The sequence below is a fragment of the Phocoena phocoena genome, chromosome 5 (assembly GCF_963924675.1).
Source record: "Phocoena phocoena chromosome 5, mPhoPho1.1, whole genome shotgun sequence".
Classification (NCBI taxonomy): Eukaryota; Metazoa; Chordata; class Mammalia; order Artiodactyla; family Phocoenidae; genus Phocoena; species Phocoena phocoena.
The window spans coordinates 111,526,143-111,551,425 of NC_089223.1; the positions used below are offsets into that span (position 1 = coordinate 111,526,143).

At 35.6% G+C, this 25,283-nt stretch overlaps 1 protein-coding gene across 2 annotated transcripts; it reads left to right on the forward strand.

The window, feature by feature from the left end:
* Positions 1-600: 600 nt before the first annotated feature.
* On the forward strand, positions 601-25,283 carry AP1AR (adaptor related protein complex 1 associated regulatory protein). Of its 2 annotated transcripts, XM_065878159.1 has the most exons (10): positions 601-683; positions 10,907-10,955; positions 11,449-11,475; positions 14,087-14,112; positions 16,419-16,515; positions 17,699-17,797; positions 19,739-19,797; positions 20,616-20,689; positions 21,762-21,890; positions 25,018-25,283. In XM_065878159.1, the coding sequence occupies exons 1-10, from the start codon at positions 601-603 to the stop codon at positions 25,281-25,283; spliced, it is 909 nt and encodes a 302-aa protein (XP_065734231.1). The 2 variants fall into 2 exon arrangements, with proteins under 2 accessions (XP_065734231.1, XP_065734232.1); XM_065878160.1 differs by lacking the exon at positions 17,699-17,797.

The following is a 25,283-nucleotide window of genomic DNA, read 5'->3' on the forward strand; positions in this document are numbered from 1 at the left end:
GGGACCCAGAGGCGGGAAACTGCAAGGAAAAAAGATTTCCTAGTCAGGTCAAGATCCAACAAAACAAACACCCACACCCACGAATTGAGATGCGTACCCAAGAGTTGGCGGAAGTGACGTAACCCAGTCGCCGGAGGAGGCGGGGCAGCCGAGGGAACGACCTATTGGGGCCCGGGAAAGCCTGGGGGTGTGGCGGAGACGGTTGCTCCGCGCCGGCCTGGGCGCGCCGGAGGGCGGGGCCTGGGCGCGCGACTTGCGGAGACTGGCCTCTTTCCGCGCCAGGAGGCGGTCACTGGATCTGAGCTTGGGGATCTGAGGCGAGCGAGGGGCCATGAGGACAACGAGGGAGTCTAGAGCCCGCTGCCCGGCCCTCCTCCCTCGCACAGCGGCGACTCGGCTGCCGCTGGAGTAACCGCTGCCTTTGTTCCGAGCCCCTGTCCCTCCCGTCGCCCTAGCCTCTCACTCCGCCGCGCTCCGGCCGGCCAGCCCTCGGTCCCCGAACCCCCAATCGGCTCGTGCCGCGCGGATGCGGCTGACGGGCCTGGGTTTGGGCTTTGAGCTGGAGGAGGAGGAGAAGCGGCGGCACCTGGGCGGCATGCAATGGGGAACTGCTGCTGGACGCAGTGCCTCGGACTCCTCCGCAAGGAAGCTGGGCGGCTGCAGCGAGTAGGCGGAGGCGGAGGGTAAGCCCCCACGGGGAGGGGCCCGGCGCTCGCTGGCTCCTCCTATTCGGCCCCTGGCGGGGAACCCCTTTCACTTCCCCAATGGCTTAGAGGAGGCTGGGAGCCCCGGTACCCTCACAGGTGAACAGGCGTCGAGCGGGTTGTCGTAGTGGAGGCCCTGGGAAAGAGGTAGAGAAGGGGGCGGGGTGCCGCTCTTGCCGCCTCCGAGCGAGATTCTCGCTGGGCGCGCTATCACGCGGGGAAAGAGTGACGGGAGGCATCATCTCTAGGAAGCACGGGGCACCCTCACAAGAATGGTCAGTAGAACAGGATCCACGGCGACCCGAGCATTCCCTACGTTGAGCTTGGTTTATTGCTAAAGCTGGTAGTAGCTATGTGTTTGATTCTCTCTTTGGCTCTGACAGAGCAGGTGGAGAATCTCTTCCAAAAAGTTGATGTCTCTGAGAGATTTTTTAGTTGAGAGATTTTTTAGTAGAAGTCATTTGGATGCTGGAGTGAAATAAGGTTTCAGACATTGAGCACTTCCTTGATACTTGCAAATTGCTGGGTTTCCACTGGGCATTCGGATTCTTAATGTTAATAACAAGAAGAGCAGTGTGTAGCTTTTTCATATTTATTTTTTGGAATTTCGAGGGGAATGCTATACCCAGATTGCTACCCACAAGCTCTGTAACACTAGGGAAATCACAGTCCTTCTGAAGTTCTCTTGATTAAATCTGGGATATGCCTAGGTTTTTCTACCCACACCATCCATAGAATAATAGAATTTTGTAATTATTCCATTTTTGTGTTTTTATTTCGTAAGGTAGTGAAAAACTTAAATTCCTTGGAAATTGGCTTTGTTGTTGTTGTTAAATATTTCCCAGGAATTCAAACTTAGAATTGAAAATCTGAACCACACCACTTTATGTAAGGAATAAGACATTAATTTTGCACTTTCTGGAACAGATTGCTAAGTTTTCACCATCTGTCCCATTTAACCAACATCATTAGGTAATAAGATGTTCAACATACACATACTGAAAACAAATGATTTATCATTTGGGTCTTTTGGCGATGTAGATATTATATGAGTCACTCATTCGTTCATCAGGCACTGTGTGTGACCTCTCTGATGCAGAGTAGTTAGGGTTTTACACTAAGTGTCCCTTGAATGGAAAAGTAAGGACTTGAAGACTTTGTGCCTAGTTTTAGTATTTTGGTTTTCCTGACTTAAGGGTTATTACTGTTACAGGGGAACATGGCAGCTCTTCTATCTTGTCAGCAAAAGTCATCTACGTTACTTCTAATTTTTATTCGTAGGTACTCATAATAGTCAAGCTGCTTAAATAGGCTTTCCTAAGGACTAGGTGCCACAGAATCTTTGGCTTTGTTAATATTTTTATTTGTTCATTTGTAGTTGTGTTGTAGAATAACTAAAAATAGGATCTTATATTCAAATTAGGTAAGCAAAAATCATTTATATTTCACTTTGGAGTACATTGTTTGGTGTCTGGGATTTTGGGGTTTTGTTCTTTCATGGTGATTTTACAAACTGAAAATGTTTTCCTTAGAGTATAGCATTAAAATTACAGGTTTTACTCCCTGAGCACATGAACTTGACAGCATAGGGAAGGGTGAGGGGAAAATCAGTGAATCATTGTGAGTGTTAATTGTCTGTAGATGTGTCATAAAAGCATAATAGCTGGATCTGTACTCTTCTGGCTGTGGGCAAAACTTGAACAAACAAGTTCTATTGCGGCAGTGAGAGTCTGTGGGTTGTGGACACTGTCATCTAAAACAATATAATAATGATATCCATCCTTTTGCTTTAGTCCATAAATGCAGGTTTGGACAGTCAGTTACTTGAATCTTCTGATTAACTTATTGTTTTATATTCATTTTAGGAGATTCTAATAAACATGCAGAGAGGAATGTGGTTATAGTTCATTGTTGTTTACAGAATAAGGTTAAACTTTACCTCTCATGTTAGTAGTTGCTTTTTTTTAATCACCTGGTAGTTCTGATTTTCTTTCGGTTATAGGTCTAGGTACTTAACTAGTAGTTCATCTAAGGGCAAAAAAGTTGAGGAGCAATCTGAAAAACTTGATTTATATTTTGTCAACGTAGTGACCGTAGGTGGAAGAATCCTGGACTTTCTTAGGCTGCTTTAAGCTGGGCCTCACAAGGGTACGTTGTAATCCAGGGCCTGATTTCTTAGCCTTGTAGATTTCCCAGGGGTAGCTCAGAGTCAGATCACTCACTTTTCACTATCCAATTTCAAAACCAGAATTACCTATTTTTAAATTTATAACATATTAGAGAATTCTGGTATTTTATATTCTAGAATATGTAGACTAGTCAGAATATCAATATCAGTGTTAAGGTATGTCAGAAACCTTGCTACTAATAAAGTTATTTGATGGTTAAAGCAGAGGGAGTTAAATATCTTCAAGGAATAACATTTAGGCATCCTAATGAGTCATCCTTTTTCACTCCAGGGAGTTTTGCCTACCACACATTCTAGAGGGCTCCATCTGCTGGTCAGCTCTCCTTTTTTTTGGGTAGTACGAGGAATCTTTTGTATAGATACTTATCGTGTTCTTAATTTTTTCTTTCTCAAACTGAAGGTCCAATTAAGTTTTGTTGTGTTGTATTTTAATTCCTATTTCTATCTTACCATATAATTGCACGTAGTGGTTCCAGTTAAGATGTACTGTAGGTTTATATGAAAGTATGCTCATGTTTTATATCTCTCTTGATATTTAACATTTGTTGGCCTTTTTGGCTGCAGCAGCAAAGTTGCCTTCAGACAATAATTTACAATGATTTGCTGTTTTCTTTACTGGTAAAAAATGATTTTAATAATAGCTGCCAACATATGATTACTTCCTGTGTTCCAGGCACTGTTCCTAAGTATTTTACACTATCTCATTTATTCCTCACCACAATTCTGTGAGGAAGGTGAGTACCATTATATACACTGTAGGTTGAAAATTGAAGCTTAGAAAGTTTAACTTGCCTAAGATAGCAGAGCTGAGATTGCAGCCCAGGTCCCTCTGAACTGAGAGCCTTTACCCTTAACCACTAATATCTCATGGTTTTGTATTAAACATTATAAACATTTTATTAAACATAAATATTATAATCATTTAGTTGCTCTATCTCTGTGTGCATTATCTTGTACTTTGTCACTGGGAGATCTTATGCATATATCTCCACAACTTGGCTCTTTATTCTGTGTGATAAGCTGTATTCCTTTTCTTGAAACTATGCACTTGACCTCTGCAACATTGCTTTTATCTTTTTATTTTTCTGTTCCTGTCTTGGCTATATTTACTCTCTCTACCCATTAAATATGGAATTTTTCTCTGTCTTTTCTTTTCTTTATGTAGTTCCCTTAATTTCATCCACTCCTAGGGTTTCAACCACCACCACTTCCAAATCTCATGTCTTCTGAACAGGCTTCTTTTCAGAGGTTCAGTACTGTATTTTCAGTTGCCTATTGAAGAGATATACTTAGATGTACCAAAGCTCCTCAAATCAACTTATCTAAAGTATCTAATATTTAATATTTGTGTCCCATTAAATATCTGAAATAGTGCATTTCCTTTTCCCCTAGATTTTTTCTTCCTGTGCTTCGTGTATTCCCTAATCAGGGATTAGGGACTCCCTTAACAGCTCTGTTCACAGTCTCTGTACTACCAACTTTATAGTCCTCACTAATCAGCTATTCAGTCTTTCCTTAATACATACTGAACCTGTCTCCTTCCTCTGTGCTTCTTCCTTAAACTTTGTCTTTCACATTGCTCTCCCTGTTGTATCTCTACACTTCATGCCATCTCCCCTTCCTATCAGTAGAGTTAAGCTTTCTAAAAACCACACTGGATCATGCCATTCCCTTGCTTAACAATCTCCATCTGCCAACTATTTCCTACAGCTAAGTTGCTCAACCTTTTTTTCCTTCTGTGACAGATGATGAGTTGCATGGCATTCAAACATGCAACATAATGTCCATCTGAATACTCAGGATTATATGCAGTTCTGCATTTGGGTAAAGAGTATGATCTCACTCTTTGTTCTCTCATTCAGAAAATCATGTCAGAATACAAATCAGAATAACATTAAAAGGAAAACAATGACTCTATTCTAATTTCAAAAAACTTAACTCATTCATAAACCTTAGTATTTTAACTTTTTTGATAAATGATAACCCTCCAATTCAGAGTAGTATGAAGTTCAGACCCCTGATAAGATAACTTAACCTTAATCTATTTTACCAGCCTAATTGCATTTTCTAATTATATTTTCCTTACAGCGTAGCATTAAAATTGTGGATTTTACTCCTTGTGCACATAGCGTGGCAGCACAGGCAGGGGGAATTAGTGAAAGGATTCTCTGCCATTCTTTCACTTGGTACATCCCCAGTGGCCTGTATACCAGTTGGACTATACCTGTTTCTGTTTTCCTAAATGAACTTGTAAAATCTAGAAAACTGTATTTTCTCCTTTTTTTTTCCTCAAGATAATTCCCTAACTTTGGCATCACTCACATAGTTAAATATATATCCTACCAGTTTTATGTTGACTTACTTTTTAAAGAGACCGTATAGAGAATGAGAATTTTAAATATTTTATCATAATGTATATTGCTAAAGTGTACTAATCAGTAGTTATTATTGAATGATTCAGTTTGGTTTTCTGCATGTTTGTCAGCTTTGAGAAATACACAAGCATAAGATATTTCTCTTGAAATCTCAGAAGTTAGGAAGGAAAACAGTAGCAGACTTAAATGGATATGAATTTCCTGAACATTCTGTGTTGTACCTTGAAGACTCCCCAGGACTGTGTTCTGAATCTCACTCTGTTCTTCCTTAATATATTTTCCTTCCTTAATGTACTTTCCCTGGGTGATGGCAGGAAAACACATGACCTTACCTACTACCTGAGTACTAATGAGCTCAGTCATCTCAGTCTGAGCCCTGAATATCTTAATTGCCTACTGTGTATTTCCCCTTGGGTATCAAACATAACCTCAAATTCGGTTTGTAAATTTGAGCTCGTCTTTCTTTCCTGCTCACAGTTCTTTACTCCTTTTCTTCATTTTTTTAAAGCCCGAACCATTTTTACTACTTTTTGTCCTACTTTGTGAGTAGTAAAATAATATACGGTTACCAAAGCCATGAACCTGCAAATCATAATAAACTCCTCCCTTTCACTCATCCTCCAAATCTGTGTTGTCAAGTTCTGAATGTCCCCTACCATTTTCTTCAGTGGTTTACCATACTTCTAGGATAAAGACTGAAATATTTAATGTAGCTTTCAAGACCTCACATTATCTATTCCTTGCCTTTTTTTTTTTTTTTCTGCCTCATTTGTGCCACACTCTTCCTTGAATCAGTTTCTTCCCTTTTTAGTTACATAACTCCTACTCATCTTTTAGGTGCCAGCTCAAGGATTATTTCCCACAGAAGTCTTCCCAATCTGTTTCCTACCCTCAGGGGATGAGTTCTCACACCATGATGGAACCATCTTCCTTATCCTTTCAGCACTTCCTCAGGTTATAATTATACCTGAAATAGTGTCATTATTTGGTTAATGTCTGTCTTCCGCTCTCAGTGTAAAGGAACAAGTTCATGCCTATTTTGCTTACCATTGAATACACAGCTCCAAGTTATGTGCATAGTATGTAGTAGATGTTTAGTAAATACTTGTTGACAGAATTAATGTATGCAGTCTTGATCTTTTCATTCCCCTTTGCCTTTGGTAGCTGCTGCTCCCTGAAACATCCCTTTCCACTACTTGGGGGCCTGGCTAATTCCTTCTCCTTCAGCTGATTTTTGATGCTCTTCATCTGAACGTATCCCTTTCAGAGCATGGTAGTTGTTAATTTACCTGTGTGTCTACCCCATTAGATTGTAAACCTCCTGGGTACGTGGGTCAATTTTTTACTCACTTCTGTACTTTAAATATAAATACATAGCTATGACTGTCATTCAGTTATCCAGGGAAGTAAGAAAAATTAGAACATTCAAAATCATAGACACATAAGTGGCAACAGTTTCTGAAAGAAGAAAGTGGTCAACAATTTCAGATGCTGCTCACAGACTGCAGAGGATGAACAAGAAAGAACTAAAAGACCTCTAAGATCCCTTCTAGTTGTTGGTCTCCTCTAAATCAGCCTCCTCTTAAAGAACAGTGACTCTTTTTGACATGTTTTCCATCTTCAACATGTTTAACAGGAAAATTTGTCTCTTCCAAGGAACACAATAAATGTTTTGAACATCCAGTCTTCCTAAATTTGCCTTCATTAGGGAGGGGCTTATTTAACAGTAAATATTATTACTTTATTATTACCACCTATGTTGATGCTGTTCTACCTGGAAAATCTGTTGATGGATCATCCCTTGAGATCTGAATGCTTAAATCTTCACTGAAGTATTTGGTACTAATTGAAAAACAATGTGTCCATCATCTTCAATGTAATAGTTTTTGCCAGACTTCTATTTGTAACCTTTCCAATTTTTGTCTAGAAAAGAAGAGTCTTGGGAAGCTTTTAATTTTTAATAGACTGTGGAACAGTTTACCATGGTTCTTCATTATTTTTTTATAATGTCAAACAGAAGATATAAGGAAAGACTGTTATTTTAACAGATACTATACAGGAGAATATGAAGAAAAGGACCAATAACAATGTAGGATTTATGAGGATTTTTTAGTTATCTTTTACTTAAGTCACTTTGTTATGAGTATTTGCCTGCTTTCCATAATAACATGTAGAAGCATAAAAAACTGCATTTTCATTCTATTCTTGATGAGACTGATTTTATCCTTAATAAAAGATTGTCTTGATATCTCCCTTCACAACATTGACAAATAAATATATATGCAAGAATTGCCACTTTTGTACCTCTTTACTTTCAACCTTTTCCAAATTCCTTTACATGCCACGATCATTCGGAGTATGATAGCCTATCTTTTCTACCTTTTTTATATCCTTTACATATTTGAGTCTACTTTCACATCGTCAGCAATAGTAGAATGGTTATATAGAAACTTATATTACTTAGAGACAGCTCTCAGGGGCATAAGGATTGTGTATAAAGGAATGTCCATGGATGGCTTTGGAGAGCAACTAACACACCATTGTAAAGCAATTATACTCCAATAAAAATGTTAAAAAAAATTTTTTAAAAGAAAACACAAAGTATCAGGACAGTTTTTTTTTTGTTTTTTTTTTTTACAGTGGTGTGTTAGTTTCTGCTGTATAACAAAGTGAATCAGCTATACGTATGTCCCCATATCTCCTCCCTCTTGTGTCTCCCTCCCACCCTCCCTATTCCACTCTCTAGGTGGTCACAAAGCACTGAGCTGATCTCCCGGTGCTATGCGGCTACTTCCCACTAGCTATCAATTTTACATTTGGTAGTATATGTAAGTCCATGCCACTCTCTCACTTCTTCCCAGCTTACCATTCCCCTTCCTTGTGTCCTCAAGTCCATTCTCTACGTCTGCATCTTTATTCCTGTCAGGACAGTTTATAATGGGAAATACTGAAAAAGTCACATTCGAAATGTGTTAGGCTTTTAAGAATCCAATAATACAGAAAGATTTTAGTTTCAGTTTCTTTCATTTACTGCTTAAGTAATGGAGAGCACTCTGAAATCTGAAAGGATACTTTCAAAAACTGGCTTTCTAATTACTTATAAAATGTGTATCACAAAGTTTCTCATCTTCTTTTCAGATAAATTCCAGGATAAAGCTCTTCTAATAAAAATGTTACCCCTGAGTTTGCCAAATTGCGTATTACTTTAATCTATCAATATAATCTTAGCATTTATGGTAGTAGGAGTCAGTATGTGCCCTTTGTGAGTAATAAGGTCTCAATCTAATCTGTCCTAAAAGGAAAGCTTAAATTTTCTTCAAAACTTATTTTGCTTTTTTGTTTTCTTTCCATTAAAATTTTTTTTGCTATTTTTTTAATTTGCCCTTTTGCCATTCTATCTCTTAGACTCTTGTTTACTTATTAGACAGGACTTTGGTTATGGGGACAGAAACCCAAATCAAACTATCGTAGGCAAAAGGTAGAATTTCTTATAAGGATACTAAGTTTGTCAAGTACTAAGGAAACTATGGGCAGGGCAGGGATGCAACTGGTCCTTAGGAATGACTTCAACACTGTCAGAACACTCTTTCAATTGATTTCATTCCTCTTTGCAGGTTGTCAGAAGTATAACCCCTAGCAGCTCCCTAGAGCTCTCAGGAGGGTATATGTCTGCTCAGTTTCTGTATAACCCTGAACCAATCAAATGAAGTCTGGGGGATGGCTATGATCTAGGTTGGTCAGATAATCAGGGAGTCAGGGTCATGCAAGAGCATGATTGTCCTCACCATAGTTAGATGTAGAGAGAGGGGACAGAAAAGATAGACATTTACAACAGCCAACACCTTGGGCTTCTACTGAAGTTAGCTATATATCTGTGTAAAATTGGGACAGAACACAGTACTCTGCCGTCTAATGTAAGTGTAGTGCAACAGTTACTTCCCTTGGTTTGTATTGAGACAGTCTTAGCTTCAGGCTTTGCTTCAGCAGTAAAGTCACACTGACGGCTTATACTGGGATGCTTGGTATCAATAAACTTTATTTTACTATTCAGTTTTATCATTCAGTAAGCCTGGAAGAGGAAATAGATTAATCAGAGACAAACTCTTCATTCAGGGAAGAGAGTGATGGTTGCTGAGGGAGAGCGTATAGCACTTTATGAATGAATCCTAATGCCAGAACACAGTGCTACTGGAAGGCTCAATTCATTTCTGTTTTTATTTGAGAAATAGGGAAAATAAAAGAATGGGAGCACTAGATGCCTAGAGAATTGGGGTATTTTATTTATATTGGATATGTTCCATGAATTATTAGATCTATGGGATGACAATACCAAATGTTCCGTTTTTACCAATGATCTCTTAATGGGCAATAAAACTGCTTTGCATCTGTTAGCAAATAAAGATTGTACAGGAAAAATTGCTTTTTTTATTCTTTATGGTAATAAAAACTTAGTCATGATAATATACCATTCTCTTTTACTAAGCCCATCCGCCACCTCTGCACACATATACACATAATACAAAGCATTCTGACCTGTCCTAACCCCAGGATTCTTCCCATCTCTCAAAGGGGTGGTTTTTGTTCAAGAGTCCTGACACATTAGGAACCCACAGTGTGATTCTGGATCCCCATGGGAGGATGGGGGGTCTTCTATGCCATCAATTTAGGCAGCAATAACAGGATCCACATTATAAGTGAAAGTCTTAAAATTTCCTGGTACTTCCAGTAGTAAAGGAGCTTGAGGGGCTCTGTCCTGTACCAGCTTTCATACTATAATATTTAGAGGACATATAGTTAATAGAATGTGGTGATATCTTTGGAGCAGATATAACAAAGGAGATGCTTATTTGACTACATGTAAGTTTCACTAGTAGGAGCAGAAGATAATAACTAGAATTTTTAAATTTCAGCTTTATTGAGGTATAACTGTCAAAACTGTAAGACATTTAAAGTATACATTGTGGTGATTTGATATATGTATACATTGTGAAGAGAAATTAAAATTAAAGTCAATATTTCACCCTAGTTGGAAAAATTAATGTAATGGATTATTTGGTAGATGTATATGTGATGTATATTATTTTTCATTTTCTTTCTTTTATTTGTGCAGGCATGGGATGAGAATAAAAAGTACCTAAGCTTTATATAAACATATATGATCCCACCATCTAGAGATAACTATTCTTAGCATATTGGCATATATCTTTTTTAGATTTTTGTTGTTTTGCAAATGTTTAACAAAATTGGGAACATGCTCTTATACATTATTTAACACAGCAGTACTTTAACAAGATATTTTTCTTGATACAGTAAAAATAATGAGATAAAATTTTAAATTTAATTGTATTCTGTTCTATGTAGTGAATATAGTAAGTTAACTTATTATTACAGGTATAGTAAATATTAGAATCAATAGAAAAATATTGGTTGACTAAACACTTTTAAACCTACAGCTAAGTTTAAAAATCTGGAGTGTTTATATTCTTATGTAAGTTTAGTGGTTCCTTTTTGTAAATATAAGATACTATACATTGGAGAATTTAAAGTCGCTTTTGAGGAAATGTTTTTATGCCACTATATTAACTCAGTTTTAGGATTGATTGTAATTTTTAAAGTTGTTTTCCTGTTTTTCTTCCCAGATCCAAGTATTTTAGAACATGCTCAAGAGGTGAGCACTTAACTATAGAGGTAAGTAGAGTCGTAAATCTGATTGAATAAAACTACCTTCGGAACAGCAGGAGAGACACTTTTTTTTAAGTAAGGGGAAGGCTCTGTACCTAAATTTAGTATGGACTCTTTATATTTTAATATTAGATAGCTAGTGAATAGGGAGAGAATTGGAGTGGTGGGGGAAGCATGAATAGGGGAGAACAAGTTTGCAAAAGATTAAGATCCCATTCTTCTAGTAGAATTGTTATTTCTGCTTAAGAAGTGGTGGGATTTTTTGTTTGTTTTTGTCTTTTTTCTGCCCTATACAACTGAGGGAGAGGGTACACTTCTATCAATTATAGTGGCTTATAGTAGCCAGTGATTCTAGAAACAGATCATTGGTCTGCCCTAGTAGAGGTGTGGCAGAATCAAAACAGCAAGTTGATTTTGAGCAACTCCACCATATAATTTTTTGTGAGATATGTACCTTAGACAAATATTCATCCTAACACTCACTTTCTTGTTGTTTCAGTTTGAGAATCTAGTAGAAAGTGATGAAGTAAGTATTTTCACAGCAGTATAAAATCCATATTTGTTCTCATTAGTCATCTCATAAGTTCTGACAATTATTTTTTTAATTTTTATTATATTCTTTTACTTTAGAATTTTTACTTCTTAGTTGTTATTTTTACTTTTTAGTCCCTTATCATTTCCTTCTTTTACTAATTTATATTAGCAAATTATTCAGAATTTTCTATTATTTAACATATGTAATACTATATATACTACATATATATTATAGTTTCATACATCAGTTATATATTATATGTGTGTGTGTGTATATGTATACATATATATAAAACAGGTTTTTAAAGTATTCTGTAGAACTTGAGAAACTTTAAAAAAAGATATTTCTAACATCTTGCCATCTTACCTAAGGTAAAATTCCTCAACAATCCAGAGTAGACCCATTGTTTGACCATAGTTTTTATAGATTTCTGAGGGTAGAATTTATACATGTTTGTTCTGCAATCACTTTCTGACTTTAGCCATTATCTTTTTTATAAGTTATTCTTTTTGTTGATTTTTGTATTTCACCTCATCTAAAAATCAATTTTAAGATGCATCCCAAGTACAGAAATGTTAAAATGGAAAAAAAAAGTACATTTTAAAATTAGTGAAATATGGTATATATTTCTTATGCACTGGTATAGTTAGAAGAGTTTTAGTTTGTGTGTTAATCTCCAACTTTGCTAAACTAATTATATGAGTTTGTGTAAATTACTTAACCTGCCTTGGGCCTACTTTCCACATCGCTAAGGTGAATTTGACTAGAAGAGCATTGCAAGTTTTTTTTTTTCTTCATCATTTTTGTTTTCTAAGGAAAGAGAAAAATGTATTAAACCAAATTTAAATTATTCTTTAGCCCAGCATTTCCCAGAGTGTGTATAGAATACTAGTCTCAGAGTGTAAATTGGCATATTAAAGGTTCTGGGAAGAATTATTAGAGAAATTGTTAAAGAACTGTTAAAGAAAATTATTTAAACTTGTCCAATTTAGCATTTCCCAAATTAATTTGGGTATAAATCCGTTTTTAAAGTAGTAATACATATTTATTATTATCTGGTAGAATATATTTGAGGACCTGCCTTAGCCTTTTGTTTCCCAGTAAAATGTCTCCCAAATATTTTAGTGTTTCATAGAATCTTGTTTCTTTCCCTTTTCAGAAGTAACATTAATTTTGTGTATTTTTTTAAACAAACACTTATCATGATATTTTTAAAGTTTCTGACAAGTACTAAATGTAAAATTTCTGTTAACCTTCAATATAGTTCATCCCCCCATCATACAGCTCTTTAAAAGAATGTGTGATTCCAAGTGTTTTCCTAAGGTGCATTTTGTTTGGTTTGAGTTTGTTTGTTTGTTTTGCTAACCAGTCTTTTCCTCTCTCATGTCATAGTTGATGTTTGGTTTAGTTGAATGTCACATCCTGCTTTGTAGTGCTTTTTCCTAAGTTAATTTGGACCATTTGAAATTTTATTTCTGCTGTTACTTAGTCATATATTTTAATTGTGAGATGTGAATAGCACAAATATGTAAGAAATGTATAAATCCAAATCAGTCTTGAAAGTAGTTACAGTTTGCTTTGGAGGAAAGAACTATAGGTAATTTCAGAATTCCAGGAAAGAGAACAAAAGCAGTCTCGTTATCTGTGGTAGTTACATTCTATGAAGTTGCCGTGAATACTGAATTAGTGGATACTGGAATATTACTCCTAGGGGAAATACAGAATTAGCTTCCTACAGGCTTCTGATCACAACATTTTCATCAACTGATCAATATGGTTTTATGGTTTTGTGGTTTTATGGTCTTATGGTTCTGTTTGACACCTTATTTTAGTGTATATTATTGATTCATTAACTTTGAACTCACTACCAACAGCACTAATAATTCATGCCGGAATGAAGCTTATCTAACACATGTATGTGTAGGCACATGTAGGCATGTCACACCTTCTTAGGATTAGGAACAATAGACAGCACTTCAGCACTACACATGGGGATCATTTTAAACAGCAAAATCAGGAACAAAAATGCAAAAAGTGACACTGCATAGGCTGCAGAGAGGGCACAGTAAGAGTGCTGAAACAGGAAGGCAGAGCATCACCTTCTACTTCAACTGGGAATGTGTATGTCAGGCAACCAGATTTTTTGCTGCTCTGTGTATGCCCATGAATGACCATAAGAGTGAGGGGAGCGTTGGTTTTGATGTTGCAAGTAAATTTTAACTCATTGGTGAATTTTCAAATCTGGAATCTGCGAATAATGAAGATCAATTGTAAATGATGAGAACATAGAGAATATGTTGTCTAGTACCATCTTGAACCCAGAAGGTTATTTGGGGTAGAGTAAATATTTGTTATAAAAATTTAAGAAATGTCCAACAATTGGTTGCTATATAATTAAGATAGATAGTAAACTAAATTTTGCCTTTGAGAAATAGTAAAATGTTAAAGCTTTTTGTTTAAAACACTTTTAATAATGAAATTTATTACCAAGGTAAAATAGATAAGCAGAAAATATTTTGATTAAATAAAAATTTTATTGGCTTGCCTTAAATAGAATTCAGCTAGTGAAATTTGTATAATTGTTTAATTAATTCTTGCACAGGGGGAAAGCCCAGGAAGCAATCATAGGTAAGGCTTTTTTTTTTTTTTTTTTTTTTAATAAAACAAATGACTTCTGTGTGAACTATAAGAAGCTCTCTAAAAATCCAGGCTCTGTCATTTGCTTGCTTTGAGGCATTGAACAGTTTACATTTCAGGACCTTGGTTTTCTCTTTCTATAAGATTGAGGCAATATCTCAAAAGGTTGTTTTGAACATTAAAGAATTTAATCTACATAAGTGCCTAAGTGCTTTCCTACTGAACGTAAGTTGTTATGTATATTCTAGTTTTAAAAAACTATTTAATATATTAATATTGATAAGTATATTTCTTTGAATTTGTAAAACTTTATCCCCCTTTTGCTTCCTTATGACATTCTAAAACTTGTTTTACTAATCATGTTTTTTATTTTATATAAGTAATACCTCAAAAAACAAACAAACAAAAAGCCCTAGGCAGAAGTTAGGGCTAAAGGAACAAAAGTAGGAGACATTACCTTATACATGGCTGGTTATAACCATGATAATTATCAAGACCTGAAGTTGGGGAAGGGGGAGGAAGTGGGGTGATTGGAGCATGGAGAGAGAGCAGTTGGTCTGAAGACTGAATAGGCAGACACTAGAAGAGGATTCAGAAGATAGCCAAGAAGCAGTGGGCAAAAAGAACCAGGAGAGCATAGAAAGCCAAGGGAGGAGGTAGAGACAGACTGACAGATGGAATGGAGGGAATGGTCAGCATTGCCATATGAAACTGAAGAAATATTATAAGGACTTAAACTGTCTCATATTTGGCAACATAGAGGCCATTAATTAATTACCTTTGTTAGAGTTAGTAGAGTGATGAAAGCAGATGCAGACTGTCGTGAGTTGATGAGAGAATGGGAAGTAAGGACATAGAAGGGAAGAGAAACAGTTGTTAGGAGCAAGGAGCTAGACTACTTGGGTTCAGGTTCTAGCTTTGCCACATACTATCTGACTTACTTGGACATAATCTGTCTTCATCTCATTTCCCTCATATGTATGATCTCTGTATCTACCTTACAGGGTTGTTTTGAGAATTAAAATTAGTCAATATATGTAAAGCACATAGAAAAGAACCTGACACATAGTAAGTGCTAGATGTGCTATCAATAAACTTGTAATTTCAGACATTTTGGCTGAAATGGGAAGGAGGGAGCAGTAGTTAGAGATAGATATAGGTCAAATGAAAGTTTTTCCTTCTTCCTTTCCTTCCTTCCTTTCTTCCAATCTTCACAAGGAAGAGAGGTGAAAACAGACAAAAAGAGTAGACTGAAGAAAAGAGGTACTAATTGATGGAGGAATGTCCCACAGAATTCTCTGGAGTGAAGGTGGTGTGGGGTAGCATTAGTGATGAATGTAAGTGTGACAGGTGACCTTGAACAAATTAAGGAATACCACCTCTTTAGAGGAAGGAGGGAAGAGTAGGGAGGATAGACTTAGGTGAGAGGAGGACTGGCAAGAAGTTGAGGGATTTGATGGTTGGAGACATGCTCGTCATGTCTCAGAGTGGGGTGAAATTGACTTCTAAGAGAAGAGAGTTTGAATGAAGAACTTAAGGAGTGTGTTTGTGAAGATTTTGAAGTAGTTAGCATAGGCTGTGAGAGGGGGTTGGCCATGTATAAGTAAAGGGTTATTGCTAGGGGCAGAGGACCAAACATGTAGGATTTTCTCTCACAGCTCTCAGCAGAAAGAGCTAATCATGGAAATGATCCAAGGTCAGAGAATGAGTAATCTGGATGAATAAGGCATAATGACAGGTGTGCAGGAAGGCGAGTATGTGGGTAAGAAAGTACTTCAGATTTGCCACAGAGTCCACACTGGTTGTAAGTGAAGTAAAGCCAGAAGATGATCAGGATCGATAAACTGAGAGAAAAGGGAGGATCAAGGGCCTGGGGTGGTTAGAGGGATTGAGCAGGATAAATAGGGCAGTGGGTATGAGAGTTAAGAGTTCCAAAATGATATGAGGTCTGAGATCAGAGTATAGTATACTGAAGCTTATATTTTATGATGAATATTTTGGGATATAGTCAGATGGCTGAAGAGCCAAAGTAAAGGGAGTCCACATTTCTTTAAAGTTGATTTTAGGGCTAAAAAACGGTACTCTGATAGTATATCATCTTATATACCAAATTATAACAAGTATTAGAATGTATGAGTTTTTACTCTAACAATTGAAATAGCATCAAATTGCTTTAATACGTTTTTGACAGTAAAATTTCATAATTTCACTGATTTTATGAGTATTTTATTTAACTTGGACTCATCAGCACTTTTTTTTTCCTTTTCTTTCTTTTTCTGCCTTATTTTTCTCTGTAGGCCTCTTACTGAGGAAGAAATTGTTGACCTAAGAGAGAAGCATTATGATTCTATTGTTGAAAAACAGAAAGATCTTGATATGAAAATCCAAAAGGAGGTAAATAGTCTTATGTTGCTTAAGTATATATTATCATAAAGTCTCTGTTTATATGGGAAAGATGTCATTAAATAATATATTGCATGTGAACGGTCATTGGACCTAAATTTAGATATATAGAGGTGAAAATGAGTTAAAAGTTAAAAAATTATTCCAGCCTATAATAATTTGGTTTAGTTTGGTTCAATTTATCAGAAATCATATGCTGCCAATAAGTGAAGAGAATACATTCTTCTGAAAATAATTTCTGAATTCACAAGTAGGGACTCTGGCAAGATACATGCACCTTTGTGTTTAAAACTAACTTTAAAAATTACTCTGTTTCACAATAAGTGGTTTATTTTTTAAAATCTTCTTTTTTGTCTTGGATTTATTTATTCTTAGTAAGTGAACCAAGTACTTCTAACAATCATAAATGTTATATTTACTTAATATATTTACAGAGGTGGCCTGTAATTATAGTTTTGCATTCACTAAACTAAATGGAATTAGTCATATTCCATTATACATTTAAAAATAGTCTGTTTAGTACCAATTAGTGATTTCAACAGCATTAACTTAAGCTACACAATAGATGCTAATATTAGGCTAAAGAAAAATATTGTGTTGAAATTTGATTTTTAAATTTGATTTGACTTGCTGTAGATTATCATTAAAGCAGTTCGTATGCTATTATGAATGGCAAGAACTTAAATTTGGAAGTAATTTTTTAATAACTTGATGGTAATAAAATACAGGACATGTGTATCAATGCACCATGAACTTTGTGAAAGCTTACTTCACTTTGGTAGACAGTGATATGATTGACCTTAGTTTTAAAGACCTTGGACTAAGAAGGGCCCAAACCATGAAACTAATCAGGGTGATCGGCATTGGAACGATTGTTGAGAATGAAGATCACTGCATATTCAAAGGAAAGAAACAGTTTTGTATTTATGCAAACTAGATGCTCTACTTTATAATTCAGCTTCTAGAGAATTCTGTAACATGTTTGATATCATTTGAATTATTTTGTAAAAAGAGAAATTGAGAAATCACAGAAATTTAATTCTATTATGCTTTGTAGAGCTCAGTTATTTTTTTAATAATTTATTTTTTATTTTATAAATAGAAGCATTTTATTTTTAGAGCAGTTAGACAGGTTCTGATTTTTGTTAATCCTTATTGTTTTGTTCATGTACAGTTAGCCTTACAAGAAGAGAAGTTAAGACTAGAAGAAGAAGCTTTATACGCTGCACAGCGTGAAGCAGCCAGGGCAGCAAAGCAGCAAAAGCTCTTGGAGGTGAGGGGAAAAGACCCCGACATATATTAGGGCTGCTTTTCTCCTGATTTTATTTGACAAATCTTAGTTGGGACTTTTTCCCCCTAGAATCAAGGGCTTCTTGTTTAACAACAAATGTATTTATTCCTATACTCTTAGGAATTTTAAAGGGAAATTAGTTGGTCTTTAACAGCTAGAAATAACATCAAATTATATGCTTGTTACTGAGTGCTGTTTAGGTTTAAATTACCAGAAGCTAATTCTTGTTTATCCCAGAAATGAACTTTATACTTTTCCAAAATTCAGCATTCTTTTGGAAAAATAAATATACTCTTAGATGAAACATTGCAAAACTAACCTTTAAATATCATTTCTGCAGCATTTTTTAGTTTATTTTGTGAGGTTTTTTTTTTTTTAACAATTTCTTGAACTGCTAGACATTCTTATACTTCCTAAAATTGGGTAAGCTGAGTGATTTTGCCCCATAGGAATACTCTGTATTTCTCATCTTTATACTTGTGTCTTTGGGAGATTGGGAGTTTGGGTCTTGGGAAATCTTTGATGTAGTATCAGAAAAAACAACAGATTTATCATATCTTACCATGCTGTATTCAAACACGGCATTGTTATAATGCCAGACAGCTATTAATAATAGACATTTATGGAGCCCTGGCTAAGTGTCAGTAACTGTTCTGATTAGTTTACATGTTTTACCTTGTTTAATCGTCACAACAATCCTAGGAGAAAGGTAGTGTTTTTAATCCCCATTTTATAAGCGATGAAACCAAGGGACAGAGATGTTAAGTAACTTAAGATCCTACAGCTAATAAATGGCGGAGCCAGAATTCAAGCACTGCTTAGCCACTTTTCTATTTAGTATCTTCCTCCATCTTTTGCCTGTGTGAACTCTACTGCAGTGTTAACTGAAGTGTAGTACAAGGATTATGTCACATAATTATTGTAACTTAGATGAACTAAAAAATCATGCATCATTTTCTGTGTGATTTCTATGGGACCCGTGCTCTTCATCTCTCTCTCTCTCTCTCTTTTTTTTTTTTGGTGTTTCAACAGATTAATTAGATTATGTGAGGGAGTATCTTTTATTTTTATTTTTTACTAACTTCTAAGTAATGGGAAAGTTTAAAAATTAACTCACCTTCTACTAAGAAAGGAAAGTATTTTTCTGGTTATAATTTAGACATCTCTTTTTGCTATAATAAATTCTCTGCTGCTTACCTTTTAAAGACTAAAATGATTCCATATGCAAAATCTGAGTTCCTGAGTTTTTTCTTCCTTGAATAAATATTGATATGGGAACACATAGCAGTCTGTACACATATGCTGACACAAAGATACACAGATACATGCAAATTCATTTGATTTTAACAGTAGCCGTATGAATTTGCTAGGATAGTATTATAGCCATCTGTAATTTACAGATGAAGAAACAGAAAATAAAGGACATGCCAGGGACATACAGTAATAACTGTCAGAGCCATAACTCTGACAGGTTTTCTAAATCCTCTGTTTTTATTATTTCTGAGTCAAGCCAGCCCGGTCTTTTAGATTTTTTGTTTAATTGCTACTTATTTCACCCAGAATAGAACTTCATATACTGTTTTAACTATTACTTTCTTACCCCTCATCTTTCCAGTTATTAGAAGTTCTTAGGTGTAATAAGGAAGTCAGATATACCAATATATACTTTTAAAGTTATTTTTTAATAACAGTATGAATATTCTGACCACTTAAGGATTATACACTGAAAAATTGAGAGAAATTCTACCCATGAATAAGAGGATATAGAAGTGAACAGTGATTAATTTAAGGAAAGAAAAACTTCAATGTTAAAGTTTTTTTTCCCCCGAAACTAGAAAATAACACTTTTTGGCATTGCATGAATAGTGTTAAAAAACATAATTTTACAACAGAGTGATTTTGTGTTGCATTATGTTTCCAAAGCAAGAAAGACAGAGAGTTTTGCAGCAATACCATCCTTCAAACAATGGAGAATATCAAAGGTAAATAGTGAAATATACTTCTTCCCTTTGTGGTAGAAAATATTATTTCCAAAGAGAACACAGTACACCTCTGGATGCTTATATACATATTCATGTGTATATGTTGCATAAAAAAATGATTGCTTCTTGAAGACACTTGTAAGAATACTGAGAACATTTGCTTTCTTTATGTTGGAAAATGATCATCATTTATTTTAAATTGACTTTATTGCATTCTTAAGAGTGGTCACATCTTTCATACAGAATATGATGCAATAGCACACTGAATGCCTTTGGATAAATTGTTTATGCCTTGGTTGCTTGTGTTTTCCTTAGCTCCTCTCTTTTCTTATAATAAAGTTTATGTGTGATCTTTTTTTTTTTGGCTGTGCCATGGGGCATGCGGGACCTTAGTTCCCCGATCAGGGATCAAACCTGTGCCCCCTGCATTGGGAGCAAGGAGTGTTAATCACTGAACCGCCAAGGAAGTCCCTATGTGATCATTTTTTAGAAGATACATTTCAGTGTCACATTTCCAGGAGTATTTCCTACTCACTCAAAGAAAATTGTTCATGCTTCATTATTGTAAATTACAAGTTAGACTTAGGGCTAAGCTTTGGATTTTGACTTCAAGACTAACCAAAATCTTATTTTTCAGTTTATTGCTAGCATTAGGAAAAGTAAGACCTGTTTTGACGAGGTTATTCTAATTGTACAGCAATTATGAATTTGTATGGGATAGACCTTTTCAAACCAAAATGCCATCATTTAACTTAAGCATGAATTATGTTGTATCTACTATGAACATATAAAAAAAAATTATTTCACTTTTATTACAGTTCAGAACCAGAAGATGACTTTGAATCTTGTTTGAGAAATATAAAGTCACAGTATGAAGTATTTCGAAGTAGTAGTAAGTCTTTTAAAATATCTGCGTTCATTTTAAGGTTACTTTATGCCATGTTAAACAGATAATTGAAGATCCTGGCTCTGTTTTTCTAGAAGAACTTTCTGCCCTTCAATTTATGTTGCCCAAATAAGTCAATTAACTAGTCCTTAATTATACAATTTTATCTTTCCTTTTTAAAAAGGAGTTGGAGAAACAGGAACAGACTCAGAGATACAGAGAACAGACTTATGGTTGCTGGGGGAGGGGGGGAGGGGAAGGGATTGATTGGGAGTTGGGGGTTAGCAGATGCAAACTATTATTATAGACTGGATAAACAACAAGGGCCTACTGTATAGCACAGGGAACTATATTCGATGTCTCATAATAAACCATAATGGAAAAGAATATGAAAAGGAATATATATGTATTAACTAAATCACTTTGCTGTACAGCAGAAATTAACACAACATTGTAAATCAACTATACTTCAGTAATATAAATTTTAAAAATAAATAAAAGGAGTTGAAGCAAAGAAAAACCTCAGGCTATCTCTGTAGATATGTATAGGGAATCAGGAATTCCTTTTTCCATTTCCACTCTGTTCTCACCTCTCCTCCTCCCAGAAAAGGGAAGTAGGTACACAAAAGTGTATTTATTTTACTTACTACAAATTACAAGATTAATCTTTTCTCCAAGTTTCAAAAGTCAAAACTCCTGTGCTCCCCAGATATGGAAGAATAGTAGTGGTTCCTTTTGAAAATATAGGCTGCTTTTCATTTATCATTTTTAGTTTTTCAATTTTTTTGCCCCCTTTTGTAATTGACTATTAAAAATACTGCCTAGAGTTCATCATATTTTAAAAATTTATAATTCATTTAAATTTGCATGTGTACTGTGCTATATGGCAAAAAATAAAGTAAAAAGAAAGCAGGAAAAGCCCTTTATACTATTTCTAACAGAAACTTACCAATGTAATGATTTCAATAATTGTTTTTTATGATGTTATGATTTGAAGAGAGGTAATTATTGTAAAGTAAATGGTTGTAGTATAAGAGTATAGCTCACCACATCTAATTGTATTTGGTGTATATTCTAGGACTCTCATCAGATGCCACAGTTTTGACACCAAATACAGAAAGCAGTTGTGATTTAATGACCAAAACTAAATCAACTAGTGGAAATGATGACAGCACATCTTTAGATCTAGAATGGGAAGATGAAGAAGGTATTTTATATTTACAATTTTACCTGAATATTTTTTTAAAGGAATTTTGCCTTTTTTTAAAAAAATTTTATTTATTTATTTATTTATTTATTTACTTATGGCTGTGTTGGCTCTTCGTTTCTGTGCGAGGGCTTTCTCTAGTTGCGGCAAGCGGGGGCCACTCTTCATCGCGGTGCACCAACCTCTCACTATCGCGGCCTCTCTTGTTGCGGAGCACAGGCTCCAGACGCGCAGGCTCAGTAGCTGTGGCTCACGGGCTTAGTTGCTCCGCGGCATGTGGGATCCTCCCAGACCAGGGCTCGAACCTCTGTCCCCTGCATTAGCAGGCAGATTCTCAACCACTGCGCCACCAGGGAAGCCCTACCTGAATATTTTTATTTAATATGTGTTAATTTATAGAAATCTACTTTGTGTTTTACTTTATTTAAACTGAAATGAATGCAAGGCCTTGAAAAATTAGTGTAAAAATTTCTTAGACTCTTATATTTTGTCATTTGTTGTAAATTGTTTAGAAAGTTTCTGAATTCTTTTTTTTTTATTGTTTTTATTTTTGGCTTCATTGGTCTTTGTCGCTGCGCATGGGTTTTTCTCTAGTTGCGTCGAGCGGGGGCTACTCTTCGTTGCGGTGCATGGGCTTCTTATTGCAATGGCTTCTCTTGTTGCGGAGCGCGGGCTCTAGGTGCGCGGGCTTCAGTAGCTATGGCACAGGGGCTCTAGAGTGCAGGCTCAGTAGTTGTGGTTCACAGCCTTAGTTGCTCGGCAGCATGTGGGATCTTCCCGGACTAGGGATCAAACCCGTGTCCCCTGTATTGACAGGCAGATTCTCAACCACTGTGCCACCAGGGAAGTCTGAAAGTTGCTTAGTTCTTAGTGTTTCTTGAGATTTAGAAAATAAATGTTGTTTCTCATTTTAAGGTTTTTGTAATCCAGCCCATTTTACTCTGTAGGAATTACTGCCCGCTTGTGAGCAACCTAAAGCCAAAATTTAATTAACTTTTGGTTCATAATAAATAAGCAATTTGTTAGTTCTGTTGGTAGTACAAAAGCCATAACACAGACATGAGTTTGAATTTTACCTGGTATATCTTCCCAGCTATAGAACTTTAGATAGGTTTCTTAATCTCTCTAAACTGCAGTTAGTTCATCATAAAAAGGGAATTATAAACCTACTTTGAAGAATGATAATTCACTATTATATACTGATGGTCTAAAAAAGCTTGGCACATAATAGACAGTCAATAAATATTTGAACAAATTAAATCATGAATGTTAGGAGGAGTAAATAAAATTTATATAAAACACCCAGTACATAGTGTGGCACATAGCAGGTACTCAAAATTATAGCTAGGTGCGGACTTTTTTTTTTTTAATTTTTTAAAAATATATTCAGCTATTTCACTGAATAAGGCCCAAGTCTTTATTTTCATTTTAAGAAATAGGTAATCCCAAAAGGAAGAATCAGTTACAGAATATGGAACTTTAATTTTTTTTAATATTCAATATCAAATATTTCATAGAATTTTGAGATGGAATAGACCTTAAATATCCTCTAGTTGAGCCATTTGTTTTATCAATAAAGAAACTGAATAACTTTAGCAAAGATTGCGTTAATTTACTTAAGTCTTCTCAGCTAAACACTGTTTCCCCAACCCTATACTTTTGTTATTGTGTATTTATATCCCAATCTAGATTTTAAATTTATTTTTATTTTAGCATCTTGTTCAATTTGATCTAAAGCCTTTCAGGTGTTTTAATTCCTGATTTGTCATCCTTGCTGTATGCTAATCAAATTTTTAGATAACATGACTTTCAAGTTTGTTATTCAAATTATTATAACAGAATTATTAAACTAGGTAGAGGACAGAACCCTCTAGAAACCTGATGATGTCTAATCCAGCTTCCTTTAGACATATTATTCAATTAAATACAAATCCACAAACTTATATTAGTCTCCAGCTCAAATTTTTATTGTGTCTATAAGGTTGATTTCGTTTGCTAGGTTGAGTGTGCAATTTTGGGGGAGTGACAGACAATAGTGATAGATTTTTTTTTTTTTTTTAAATGTATTTATTTGGCTGCCCCAGGTCTTAGTTGCGGTATGCGGGATCTTTAGTTGCAACATGTGAGATCTAGTTCCCTGACCAGGGATCGAACCCCAGCCCCCTGCATTGAGAGCGTGGAGTCTTAACCACTGGACCACCAGGGAAGTCCCTAGATTTAAATGTTCTTTTATTATTGTAGATCTGATTCTTTAAGCTCAGAAAACAAAATTATTGGGTGTGTCTAGAGATATTCTCTTATAATCTCTTTTCCTAGATTTTAATTCTATTAGCAGTGTTGATTCTGCACTTGCAAATTCAAATTTCTTTTCTGTCCTCCCTCTCTTCCTTCTGCCAAAATGATGTTTTTTTTTCGAAGATTTTTGATGCCCACTTTACTGATCAGTTTCTTTCTGTTCAGAATTAGATCTAGAACAGTTTCCCCTAGAAATGTCTCTACTTTGTTATACTAGAGTCAGACTAGCGAAAGAGCACAGACTTTGAAGCCAAACTGCATGGAATCTGTTTCTTGCCCCACTACTTCTATTGCTATTGTGATCTTGGGCAAATCACTTTCCTCTTTCTGCCCTAGTTTCCTCAACTGCAGAATGGGGGATAATGATAGTACTGTAGGTAACTTCATAGAGTTGTTGAGGATCAAATCAGTTAATATATGTCAAGTGCAAACTACATTAACTGGAACCTAGTAAGTGCTGGAAATGTGTATATTGTTATCATTAGTTACTATTATCTTTGAGAAATGAAATTGTCATCTAGGTAAGAAAGAAGTTTTGCAGACACACTAATTTGGCCGTATAAGACTAATAGCAATTGAAATCCTCCATGCATTCTGCTCTACTTACGGCTCTTCAGAAATTTCATCTTACTAGATTACCAGTGTTGCATAAAACTGTCCTTTGTTGAGTATTAATGTTCACTGTAGGATTATACCCTAACATTTCCCTTAAGAAAGGCTTCCGTATGACTGGCTTTTTAAGTTAATTCACAAATCAAGTCTGATAGTTTGTCTTTTAATATAGCTCTTTAAATCTTTACTGAGATTTCTAATAACCCTGCCCATATAATAGGAATGAATCGAATGCTTCCAATGAGAGAACGTTCCAAAACAGAGGAAGACATTTTCCAGGCAGCCCTTAAGTATAGCAGCAAGAAGACTGGAAGTAATCCTACATCTGCCTCGGATGATTCCAACGGGCTGGAGTGGGAGAATGATTTTGTTAGTGCCGAAATGGATGATAATGGCAATTCTGAGTATTCTGGATTTGTAAATCCTGTATTAGAACTGTCTGATTCTGGCCTAAAGCAATATGATGTGGATCAACAAAAACAGTAG

Bases quoted from the DNA above. Each gene is read 5' to 3' on its own strand.
- AP1AR (XM_065878159.1), top strand. From the start codon at position 601: ATGGGGAACTGCTGCTGGACGCAGTGCCTCGGACTCCTCCGCAAGGAA. The intron at 684-10,906 runs GTAAGCCCCCAC...TTTTCTTCCCAG, and splicing joins CGAGTAGGCGGAGGCGGAGG to ATCCAAGTATTTTAGAACAT. The intron at 19,798-20,615 runs GTAAATAGTGAA...CTTTTATTACAG, and splicing joins AACAATGGAGAATATCAAAG to TTCAGAACCAGAAGATGACT.